The sequence below is a fragment of the Heteronotia binoei genome, chromosome 1 (assembly GCF_032191835.1).
Source record: "Heteronotia binoei isolate CCM8104 ecotype False Entrance Well chromosome 1, APGP_CSIRO_Hbin_v1, whole genome shotgun sequence".
In the NCBI taxonomy this organism is placed as follows: Eukaryota; Metazoa; Chordata; class Lepidosauria; order Squamata; family Gekkonidae; genus Heteronotia; species Heteronotia binoei.
The window spans coordinates 253,543,968-253,557,079 of record NC_083223.1 but is presented as its reverse complement, the minus strand read 5'-3'; the positions used below and the strand labels follow the sequence as shown (position 1 = coordinate 253,557,079).

The 13,112-nt window shown below is 44.2% G+C and overlaps 1 protein-coding gene across 1 annotated transcript in view; it reads left to right on the top strand.

Annotated features, from left to right (window-relative positions):
* ITGA10 (integrin subunit alpha 10) overlaps window positions 1-13,112 on the top strand; it is a 97,562-nt gene that overhangs the window by 29,754 nt on the left and 54,696 nt on the right. The window contains exons 3-4 of the mRNA XM_060253082.1: window positions 5,870-5,979; window positions 8,395-8,483. Of these exons, the coding sequence (XP_060109065.1) occupies window positions 5,870-5,979; window positions 8,395-8,483 (199 nt within the window). The remainder of the gene's footprint in view (window positions 1-5,869; window positions 5,980-8,394; window positions 8,484-13,112) is intronic.

The following is a 13,112-nucleotide window of genomic DNA, read 5'->3' as shown; positions in this document are numbered from 1 at the left end:
AAGTCCTGCTTCTCAAGACCACCACGTTCAGGATTCTTCTCATCCACTTCTCTTTCAAAAGGATTTGGTTCCAACATACTGGACAATGCAGTCACCAGAACTCACTCTGCAGCTTGAAAGATATAGCCCTTATTCAAGGTGATAAGAAGTCCAGAAGATTTTATCAAGCTCCCAAACAATCAGCCTCTTTGCTGAGGAGCTCCATACAGTGTAATGGCCCCTACTGGGCTGAAGCTGCTAGTTTCTCACACAGGAGGAGGAGGAGGAAGAAGATGAAGTTTCATGTAGGTGGTTTTCCTAGAGGAAAATAACCATCAGGGGAAAAAAACAGAATCATAGAGCTACATGTGAGCAGTTTGGCATTGATGGCCAAGACTCTAACCTAACTGATAATTCTTCTTTCATGGTACCTCAAAGTGTCTGTCCCCTGAAAAGGGCTACCTCACAGTGCCTGATGACAGGGGCATAGTATTTGCCTCTGTGCCTGCTGTGGATGACTCTGGGACAATTTTAACAAAATCTCTCTATTGGAGTTGTTGTGTGAGGATAAAATGGGACAGCCTCCACACACCATGCCCTGAGCTCCTTTGAAGAAGGGTGGGATGGACATTGCGGAACGATAAATAAAATAGATCAATAGCACTTCCTGTTCACTGCTGGTTTGATTCCCCTTTCAAGGCAAACATCTCATATCTGGCCTCCAGGCCTCACTTCTGCCTGTTAGTCAGAAAAGGAAATGCTAGGCTGGATCTCTGATTTCCCCAAGTGGACATCAGCTGATTTTTTTTTCTACAAGAAGGAGAACAAAAGGAAATTATTGGCAGTGGCTGTTGCCTGAAAAGGATTCACAGAAGAAATTCAGAGCGCCAGATATCCATTAGGAGGAACCCAGGATAGCCGCAGAGTTGGACGTGAAGATCATACAAATACAGGAAGTGCAAATAGTTGAATGAGTTCAGGGACATACAGAGAGTCCTGACGGATGTCAGTGGGTGTTCGGAGCAAAGTTTTGGGTGGTTGCCCCATGGCATTCTGCCATGTGAAACCCATTCTGGTGAATGGGTTCACCATATGTCCAGCTTTTATTCATAAAAATGAGATTGTCAGGAACTCGGGGGCTCAGACCAGATCCTCGGGGTCTCAGGCTGGGGATAGGATTGCCAAATTCTCATAAAACAACAGCCCAGCTGCTCTTTTGTCTTTGGCAATAGCTTAAGCTTCACGAATCAGTGGGTCAGCCTTTGTCAGGGTATGGGGGAAACAGGCATCATCTCTCGCCCATTTCTGCAGACCAAGCTCTTGCAAAAGGCAGGGCTGTAGGCAGTGGAAGCTCAGCAAAGGACTCGGTGGTAGAGCATCTTCTTTGTTCTCTAAGCATAAGAACTTCTTTTTCTGATGCCCTAGATTGAACCAGAACTAACAGGTTGAAATTAAATCAAAAGAATTTTTGACTAAACATTAGGAAGAACTTCCTGACAGAGCAGTTCTTCAATGGAACAGGCTTCCTCGGGAGCAATGCTGATTCTGTGAATTTAGACATATCGTGAGAAGGAGGGCAGGAAGGGATGAGCCGGTACTCAGCTCTTTTGACGCTTTCTTATAAGCCCAAGGTAATACTGATTGCCACTGTGGGATCAGGAAAATTTTTTCTTCCAGGCCAGATTGGCCCAGGTTTTGGAGGGATAGAGTAGGGGCCACTGAGGGAATGGGGGAGGGTAGTTGTAAATTTCCTGCACGCTGCAGGGGGTTGGACTAGATGACCCTTGAAGTCCCTTCCAGCTCTATGATTCTGTGTTTCTATTTGTCATTTTTGTATTTTATTATTATAAAATAAAAATACATATTATAATAAAAATAATATTGCAGTCCAACAAACCTCTGGCCTGTGCCAACAATCTAAGCACCATCTTCAGAAATACACAATAACATTTCTCCCAGCCAGCATTTCTCTCCCAGAAGATATTTGCATCATATTTCCAGAAGAAGGGAGGAATCCGTGGGCTCCAGCATGATGAGGAATCCAGGGTAGTTTCAGCAAAAAGCTGAAAGTTAGCTATGATGTCAGGCAAAACAGCATTTGAGTGGGTATTTTTAAATACACACACACCAAAAGCCCAAACCTGACGCAGAAAACAGATCATGCTATTCAGGTTGTTTCTTCATCTGTTTGTAGTTTTATGAGCTTGTCTGGAAGCAAACGTATCCAAGCTATAGACTTAAATTAGTTTAACATTAATTCCCTCTTCTCGGAGAAGCCTGGGAACTTACTTGTGTGGTTATGGGGAGGTAGTGATCTCAAATGGAATTTTCGGCACCTTCCCAAACAATAGCTGATTTCACACAGGGGTTTTGCTGTGTTTGTTAGCATGTGCTCAGTCTAGGCATGACTTATATCAGGCATGTCCAACTTTGAACAGGTCATGATCTATTTTTTCTGGACAAAAGTGCTGGTGATCTACCACCATGAAAATTAAGTTTCAAATTAGTTTCGAATTAGATTTTAACCCACCAAATTTGGGTTCCACTGCCCCCCCAATTACAATGCATCTTCTGTCATTTACTGGTAAGCTAAATAAGCAAAAACAAAACAGAGAGATAAAGATCCAGAAAGAACTGCGATCAGTTTTTCTTAAATTTTTATTGTTATAACTTTTTTTAACTGTCTTAATAACTTTCTTTAACTTTTATTGAGTAATTTGTGTTAAATGTAGGTCAAGTATTGATCCAGGCTGATCTTGCGCAATCTTTAAAACTTCGCTCTTGCTAATTAGTGAGACGTCTGAGTCTACATTTCATCCACCAGCTTTTTGAAGTTGGGTGAATATTGCGTGAGGGCCAGTCTCAAGGAATCCGGGAGATGTTCATCTGTCATGTCGGAACGCTGTATACTCTTTGTCATTTTCAGATGGGAAAACGCAGATTCACACAAATAAGTTGAACCAAAACAGGAGTGCACAGCTTCACTGCATCTTCTCAAGTTGGGAAATTTGTCTCTAGGCACTAGCTTCCAAAACAATTCTTGCTCAGCACGGGTCTTGAGAAAAATGTCATTTTGTTTTCAAGAGATGCCTTGTTCAATGAGTAATTTTTACTGATAGCAGCTGCAGTTTCCTTAATGTCCATATTTGCTTTGAATGGGTATGACAAGTATTCCACAACTTTTTCAATTCTTTGGAAGTCACAGAATCTTTTTTCAAATTCCTGGATAACAGAGCAGATTTCTGTCACATACTTCTTATTCTGAAAAGCAAAATAGATATTTATTTTAGATATTTATTTATCTAAATAAAGAATTTAGATATTGTCCCAGATGGTCCTGTGTATTAGGAAAATGATCAAAAGTGCTGTTTGCCAAGTCAGTCATCATTAGCTCAAATTTGCTCTTGTAGGATGAAACTGTACTCATCATGTTGCCAATGCATTTGTTTTTACCTTGTAGTTCAATGTTCATATCACTTAGTTTGCCTGTAAAGTCAGCGAGAAATGCCAGATCACGTAACCTCATCTTCTAACTCTGCTTTGTCATCTCCCCTCTCCTTCAAAAACGTTATTTCATTCAGCAAATCACGAAATCTTTGCAGAAATTTGTGCCTACTTAGCCACCTTACATCTGTGTGCAAAATAATATCTGCTGCCCCTTCATCAAGAGTAAGACTGAAAAGCCGTCTTTTAAGTAATCTTCCATGAACTGAATTTACAATTTTGAAAGTGATGTCCATGACAGTCTTTGTATTGAGTCTCTTGCTTGCCAAAACGTGCTGGTGAATGATGCAGTGGTAAGAAAGGAAATCTGGAAAGTCATCATGCTGTCTACAGAGGCCTATGAAACCGTTAACCTCTCCTGTCATTGCTCTTGCTTCATCAGTAGTGATGGAAACAAGTTTATGCAATGGAAGATTACACTTTGTCACAAAAGAATGGAAAGAGCTGAATATTTCCTGACTGGTAGTTCTCCCTTTTAAAGAAATCATTCCAAGTAGTTCTTCTTTAACACTGAAGTCTTCAAAAACCATCCAGATAAAGACTAATAACTGGGCTATGTCTCTTATGTCTGTAGATTCATCCAGTTGGAGTGAGAAAGCAAGATAAACTGAAACACCCTCCAACGATTGTTCAGTTGTGTCTCCACACATCTTTTCTATTCACCGCACAATGGTGTTTCTTGACAACTGTACATCTTGGACAGCAGCTGTGATCTCTTTCTTATTCTTAAACCCTTCAAAAAGATTGTCTGCTGCTTCAAGAAAACAATCTTTTACAAATTCTCTTTCATTGAAAGGTTTGCATTTCTTTGCGATCAGGTTGCTAACCTTGAAGGATGCCATGGTTGCATTGACTGAGTGTGACCTTGGCTTCGCCATCAAGTGTTGCTGTGCAGCCAATTTAGATTTAAGTTCTTTGAGTTTCAGTTTACGAGTTAAACTTTTGGGTGGAAAATCAGCATCAAACTTATTGCTATGCAGAGCCTTATAATGACGCTCCAGATTTCCCTTTTTGGGCAAGGATACAGTGGCGTTACAAAGTAGACAACAACACTTGTCTTTCACCATGATGAAGAAGTAGTCCATTTCCCATTCATCATGAAAGTGGTAGGTTTTGCTCTTCTTTGGAACACTCATCTTTGTTATACTGGGGTGGCTGGAATGCTAAGTTAACCCTGGCTGAATCTGGTCCAAAACTGTCACTGTCCCAAAGTATTAAAGATCAACAGGAACTGAAGACCTCTGGATGATGCCAAAACCACACATGCAGTTCTAAAAGTAAAAAAAAAGAATTAATCATACTGGCACCAATAATCAAATACCACCACACCAAACAATCATAAAAAAACCCCAAAGACCTGCCAGCAAACCATGAGGCCAAGTGGGGCTGGTGATCTACCTCTGACCCCTCCGCGATCTACTAGTAGATCGCAATCTACCTGTTGGACATACCTGACTTATATGGTCCTATATCCCCCCCCCCCCAAAGAGCTAGTTTTATTTTTGTTTCATCAGAGAAGCTGCTTGGAGGCAGCAGGCTGAGCATCTATCTATGATGGATTTAATCCCCAGACGATGATACTCACTGGGAAGTCTTGTGTCAGTCGTTATCCCTCAACCTAAAGTATCTCTCATGTTTTTTATAAGAGCATAAACTGATCCATCAACATCACTCTGAATTCCTTGGAGGAGGATATGAATGGAAGGGATGAAAAGCATAGGATCCTTGCCAGAAAGCCCTCTCAAAAAGTCAATGGCAGGGATAGGGAGACCACCAGGTCTTCTGCTGTATTGGGAGACCTCCTAACCAGAGACCCTGTTCCCCACTACCACTTAACAGACCTGCAGGGGGAAATGAAGGGGGCTCCTCAATACTGCACCTATGTCAGCTTCCTGTCACTTCCTGCTAGACCTGGTAACCAGTGGGAAATTGGAGCCAGGAACATGGCCCATGTCACATAGGGGGGTGCTGTCGGCAATATCATGACATCACTTCAGGAAAAAACTGGAAGTGATATCACACTTACGTAGGAATCTGCAGAATCCCTATGGCTATACCAAAGAATTTCCAGCAATTCCTAGAGAAGACTGACATTACTTCTGGGGTTCTCCTGTAAGTGATGTTACGCCATTGCCTGATGGGATGTTGGCAGCCTCACTTTTGGTGAAAAACTGGAAGTGTAATCATTGTTTTGGGCAACACTAAGAAGATTGTTCGCATCCCCCAGACTCTGCAAACTAGGCAGGGAGGAGATTTGAGTTCCAAGCACCAGTTCCTTTGGTATGAGACCAGTCCCTAAAATTATACATGATAGTTCCCAGGTAACTAATACAAAACTATTGGTACAGTGCAGCATTACTAAGACTTATGTACTGTTCCCCCATAGGATGCTGGTGGGAGCACCCTGGGATGGAACAGCAGATGATCGAAAAGGCGACATTTACAAATGCATTGTGGGAGCAAGAAACAACTCGGCATGTACCAAAGTCAATATAGGTAGGAATGAGGCTACGATTGGATGATTGGTTTCATTTAACGTTTTAATTTCAGTGTTATTCCAGTGTTGCACTTCTGGCTGGAACCTGGAAATGACATCACTGATGCAGCAGGATTTTGGCTGATCTATGTGGTAAAAAAACAGAGATTGAGAAGATCCCTAGAGAGTCACCAGCTGGGTTTACCAAGGCCCCGCCACCGGCATGCACTTCCCGGCCACTCAGCTGGTTGATTGTGTGTGGGGGCGGGAATTGTGGAAACCAGGGAGGGGCACTTCTGCAAGGTTCCTACGTGCTGACATCTCTCCCCATGCACCCAGAAGTCATGTCATTGTGTCACTGGGAGATGCTGCGGATGCTCTTGCATTTTAGCAAAACTGTCGTCATTTTTGAGTGAATGGGCAGTGATGTCAGTATGTCACTGGCAACATAATTACATTGCCAGCAAGCCTCCCCACAACCCTCCAGCAAGGTAAGTCCCCCCCACTGATCGCCAGAAGGGAACTGGCAACCCAGCTGACATCCTAGGGTTACCAAGTCCAATTCAAGAAATATCTGAAAACTTTGGGGGTGGAGCCAGGAGGTTTTGGGGATGGAGCCAGGAGACATCGGGGGTGGAGCCAGGAGCAAGGCTGTGTGACAAGCATAATTGAACTCCAAAGGGCGTTCTGGCCATATTTAAAGGGACCACATTCCTTTTAAATGCCTTCTTTCCATTGGAAATAATGAAAAATAGGGGCACCTTCTTTTGAGGCTCATAGAATTGGACCCCCTGGTCCAATCTTTTTGAAACTTGGAGGGTATTTTGGGGAGAGGCACTGGATGCTATGCTGAAAATTGGTGCCTTTATCTCAAAAAGCAGCCCCAGATGCCCGTGGATCAATTCTCCATTATACCCTATGGGAATCAGTCAGCATAGGGAATAATGGAGTGCCCAGAAGACATCCCCCCCCCGCTTTCTGATGACCCTGAAGCGGGGGGAGAGCCTCTAACTGGGGGATCCCCTGCCCCCACCTGGGGATTAGGCATCCAACAGAGAATCACAGAAAAATGGAGCAGGAAATAGATACAAGTCTCTGTGAAAAACCAGTCTCAAAAGTAATTACAAATTATACAAGTGATTTATAAATCAATATAAAGTAATAATATAGAGCGAAATCAATCATAATGCATACAAAGACCACACCCGCACTCAGGTTTCTCAATAAACGAATCAACGCTGAGAGAGTCCAGAAATGCAGTTCAGGTTGTGGTGAAGGTAGGTTCTTCTAAGGAGTCCAGCGCTCCAAGGTCTCTTCAACAATGTTTCAGTAAGATAATTCAGTGCAGCAAGGCACACACAACGCGACAGGGCCATACTTGATCCCCTGTTTCACAACAAGGCTTCTACAAGCTTCTAAGAACATCAATACATCTTACAAAAGAGCAGAGCTTCAGAATTCTTTAGCAACAGAAAAAGTTTCTGTTTTTCACAGAAACTTTTGTCTATTTCCTGCCCCACCTGGGGATTGGCAACCCTATGACATCTTGTTTTCCTTCTGTCACTCAGCTGAGCACCGATGGGGATGGGGGAACATCACTGGCTGATTGCCCACCAATAGGGGGCAAACAGCAAGCCAACCAGTTGGGCCTTGTGTTTGGCTCTAGAACTTCATGATGTGAAAGGCTGCCAGATGCAACGATGAATTTTGGAGGCCAAAATTCTGTTCTCTTTTGGTTTCATGGTTATGGCTTGAGCATTCCTGGCATGGGAGATGCTTCTCTTTACAGTATCCTTTCTTACCACATTGCTTTCATGGCAGAATAGCTCTTCTACTACCCTACCTTCTTCACTTCTTTGTAACTAGGATTACTGACCTCAAGGTGGGGCCTGACGTTTCTCCAGGAGATCTCCAGACTAAATTGATTGGTTCCCCTGGAGAAAATGGCAGCTTTGGAGAAACAGAAGCTCTAGAGTGGTGTCACACCCCCACTGAGCTCTCTCCCATCCCCAAACTCTGCCCCCCTTCCCAGGCACTGTCCCCACATCTCTAGGAATTTTCCAACCTGGACTTTGCAACCCCATCTGTAACACATTTGTAAGCTGAACCATGGTGGTCAAATCAGTATGTGCGTGTTTGCTGAGGTATGTCTGACTTTGCTTTACACCCAGGCCTGGGGGTAGACCATGTGGGCTTTTGGACCCATCCCATGATTCTGTGACTGTTATATTCTAGGCATGCCCCTGCCACTTGCAGAACAGAACTGATGTGGGCACATTTAAGCATAGAGATGCAGATCTAAACACATCCTTGAGAAGGATTTTAATTTGGAAGACTACCCCACCCCAAACCCCAATCGAGAACTGTTAGGGCTCACGGTTTTTGTTTGTTGTTTTTTTTCCCCCTCTTGTTTTAAAATTGCAAACTAAAATTAGGTGACATGGCCCTGCGGAACAGCTCCAAGCAAATAAAGAACATGCATTTTGGAATGACGCTTGTGGCCAACAAAGACGACGGGTTTGTGGTAAGAAGTTTTTCTGGTGTATTTATGGACTTTAAAAGAATTGGGACTATGAAAAGCTAACCAAGCTGCAATTATTTCAGTGGAAGCCAAATAAACTTTAAGGCACGGCTGGGACAGGCCCACCACTTGCAATCCTTAACATAGCAGATATGGAGTTCTGCGAAGACTTACTTTGTAAGGGGGAGGGGGATTTATTTCTAGGCGTTTGTCTTGCTTGCTTGTTGGAGGATGAACAAAAGGTGTTTGTCTGCTCATAGAGTTGCCAGCTCCAGATGGGAAATTCCTGGAGATTTGGTGGTAGAGCCTGGGGGGGAGGAGGCAGCATTTGAGAAGGGGAGGAACTTCAGTGAGGTGCACACCAATCCAGAGCAGCCCTTTTCTCCAGGGGAACTGATCTATGTAATCTAGAGATCAGTTGTAATTCTGAGAAATCTCTAGGTTTGCCAGGTGTGGTTTGGGAAATACCTAGTGGAGCCTGGGGAGGGGAGGGACCTCAGCAGTGTCTAATGTCATAGAGGCTACCTTCCAAAGTAGCCATTTCCCCCAAAGAAAATGATCTCTATTGCCTGATGACCAGTTGTAATTTTGGGGGATCTCCTGCTACTACATGGAGGTTGGCAACCCTAGAAATCTCCAGGCCTCACCTGAAGGAAACTTGAATTTGAGGTCAAGAAGCAATTTTTCTCCAGGCCACTTTTATCAAGGATCCTGGAAAGTTCTCTCTCTCTCTCTCTCTCCATTTTCTGGGCTTGAAGCGGGGTCACTAGTGGGTGTAGGGGGGAAGTATTTGTGAGTTTCATGTTCTTAGAGTCAGGGAGTTGGACTAGATGACCCTGGAGGTCCCTTCCAACTCTATTATTCTATGATTAACAGTGGCTGCTGAAATCTCATCCCTGCAGCAAATTGCCTCCCCCACCCCCACCTCTGGCTGGTTGCCTGATAAGGTTTTTTCCTCTGATCTTGCCTTTCCACTGGTATGCAGAGGTTGACAGCTTCTGAATATGAAGGTTCCCCTTTCTCACCATGGCCAGTAGCCAGAGCCACTAATGGACCCCTTCCTCCATAAATTTGTCTAACCCAGGGGTCCCCAATGTGGTGCCCAGGGGCACCATGGTGCCCACCACCAACACCTTCTCTGGCGCCTAGGGTTGTCAGCCTCCAGTTGGGGCCTGGAGATCTCCTGCTTTTACAACTGATCTCCAACTGGCAGAAATCAGCCCCCCTGGAGAAAATGGCTGCTTTGAAGTGTGGACTCTGTGGTATTGGCCCCTCCCCTCTCCACAACCCACACTCTCCTGGATCCACCCCCAAAGTCCTGGCAACCCTACTGGTGCCTGCCAAGCGTTTTTAGAAAGTGGGTGAAGCCTGGTGGGCTCCTAATGGACTTCTAATGATCCACTGGAGATCTGGTTGGTTGCGCAGATTAAAATAACATTTCAGTGATAAGCTGGTACTACAGCGTTGGTTTCGTTCTTTCTCTGACACCTCTTTCCCAGTGTATTTTTAAAATTTACTCCTCTCGCCCTCTGTACCTGGGCTGACTGTGTGTGGCTACCACTACCCTGTGTCAGAATTCCAGAGGTGCCCACAGGCTCAAAAAGGTTGGGGACCCCTGTTTTATCCTTGTGGCCATCACTACCTCCACTGGCAGAATTTCACAGCTTAATCACCACTTGAATAAAAGACTCACTTTTGTCTATGCTACCCATTATTTGCATGGAAATGAGAGTTAACATTTCATCTGGGGGCAGGACAATAAAGGCAGGGTTCCCAGCCTTATTTTTGTATATTTTTTGCTTTTTTTATGTATTCAAAATTCCTTTTTAAAGCAGTGCATTTTGAGAGCAATTATTAGGATACCTTTTTATTCCTCATTGTAACTATAACCAATACAGGCCAATGTTCATCCACATTTTTTAAAAAAGTGCAAAGGTATGTGTGACTTGGGCATGTGCTCTTTGCATAGAGACCCATTTTGTTGATTAGAACACTAAGCTTCTCCATCACTGTAAAGAAACAGGAAGTTGGAATCCAGGCATTATTGATCTTAAAGAATTTATGTTTTCTATCCTGTTGTTTTTATTAAAAAAGGTTTCTTATCTGGTGCTCTCCAAAACCTGCTTTAACACAATGTGTAAATTACAGAATGCCAAGATAAGAACTGTTCCCCTTCTTATTTTCCTTGACTGAGACCCCTAGTGAAAATACAAAGAAAGGCTTTTTGGATTTCTACATGTCATTTTTAAACCCCTGGAACTCTGCCAGGGAGAATAGATGGCATCCTCTTGCACAGCTGTGAACTCTTGTTCCCCAAAGCCTTTGTGGACCAAAGACACTGTCAGCAAGAGCTTATTCCTTCACCGAACATCTGGCCAGGGAGACAAAATATTTAGGGCAGTTTGGCTGGGCGTTCCCTGGAAGTCAAGGCCGTTAACTGCTGCCTGGCATTTTTGTGGCAGGCTCTTGTTTACTCATGAAGCAGGGGTGACGTTTCATGGCATCTCTGTGAAAGATGGCCTATGGGCAGTGAGGCGGGGGAGGGGAGCCTACTGCATCCTTTCAGAAGCTGTGAACAAACAATTACGTAGAAGGCTGTGATGGTTAGCATAACAAGGGCTGTGCAGACATGGCACTTGAAAAAGAGACCATTTTGTACCCCCCCCCCATCCAAAAACAAAGCAGAAGTCCCTAGACTGTGTCAGTTATTCCAACTGAGACAGAAGCAGAGTTGTGTGTACCATCTAAGCTGAGTTAGTGTGAGCTAGCTCGCATTTTTTTTTTAGCCTGCAGCGCACACTTTTTTGTCTCGGCTCAGGAAAAATGGCCCCAGAGCATACTGATTTATGCAGTAGCCCACAACTTTAATGCCAGTACCTCACAAAAGCATAGTTTTTGCTCACAAGACTCCACAGCTTAGAGGGAGGGATTATTGGTGTTACGTATCATCAAGTTGCTTCTGATTTTTGACTCTAAGAACGAATGACCTACAAAATGTTCTGTTGTCAACAGCCATTTATATTGCAAACTGAAGGCCATGGCTTTCTTAATTGAGTCAATCCATCTTGGGTCTTCCTCTTTTCTGCTGCCTTTGATTTTTCCCAGCATTCTTGTCTTTTCCAGTGAGTCTTGTCTTCTCATAATGTAACTGAAGTATGATGGCCTAGGAAGAGTTCAGGTTTGATTTGATCTAGAAACCACTGATTTGTTTTTTTGGCAGTCCAAGGTCTCCGTAATTCTTTCCTCTAACACCACAGTGCAAATTAATCCACTTTCTTCCTGTCATCTTTCTTCACTGTCCAGCTTTCACACCCATATGTAGTAACAGGGAATACTATGACATGAATTAACTTGATCTTGGTTGGCAGCGATGCATCCTTAAGGATCTTTGCCAGCTCCTTCATGGCTGCTCTTCCAAATCTCAGCCTCCTTCATTATGTTTCTTGGTTGAAGTCTCCCTTTTTGGTTGACGACTGAGCCAAGGAATAGAAAATCTTGAACAATTTCCATTCCTTCATTGCCAGCCTTAGCTGGCAGAGCCAGTTTGGTGTAGTGGTTAAGTGTTCAGACTCTTATCTGGGAGAACCGGGTTTGATTCCCCACTCCTCCACTTGCACCTGCTTGGAATGGCCTTGGGTCAGCCATAGCTCTGGCAGAGGTTGTCCTTGAAAGGGCAGCTGCTGTGAGAGCCCCCTCCAGCTCCACCCACCTCACAGGGTGTCTGTTGTGGGGGAGGAAGATAAAGGAAATTGTGAGCTGCTCTGAGACTCTGAGATTCGGAGTGGAGGGTGGGATATAAATCCAATATCATCTTCTTCTTATGTAGACTCATTTTGACTCTGGTTTAGAAACATGTGAATCTTCTTAGCATGGCACTGTTGGGCTGGATCCAGATCGGCAGTTTAAGCCAGCACAGGGACGGGACCCAGGCAGATCAAAAAAGCATATCCAAAAACACACATCTGCCTACTGTCCCGCTGCCACACTCACCCCATCCGTAGACATCCCATTCATAGCTCAAAAAGCTACCATTTTGGAAGTGCTAGCAGATTTTTATGCCACACAGACAGCATCCACCTCAGCAGGCATCTGAACGCCAGAGTGCGCACGCAAGGTGCATTGGTGGTGTGAACCTGCCAGGCCACCCCAAGCCGCTTCCAGCTTAAAAAACAACAACATTGATTCCAAGTGCATAGGTGCATGGGCATATGGGCACACATACTCATGACTAAGAAATGAATTGGAAAAAAGAAACCCAAACCAAGCTACAGGGATGGTGCAGGAAAGCTGTCTGACTGCCAAAGCATGCCCCAGGCAGGATACAGGCATTTTGTGGGGGAGTGTGTGGATGGGCTTCTGCTGCTCCATTTTGAGCTGGCCCGATTTGGGATGCCTCCCGTGCTCCCCAAGCTGCTGGTCTGGACCCAGCCTTAGTGATGTTTCTCTAAGTTTATTCTCCTATACGATGCGGACAAGAGAGTATGCTGGCATTTAATTGATTTAAGTACTTCTACCTCACTTTTCTCTTGGATGCAGGACTCAATGCATTGAATTCCATCCTTTGACCTCTGGAAATGCTCTTCTTCTCCACTCTGGTTTCTGAGATTGTTCTAAGCGTTGCCTGCAATAATT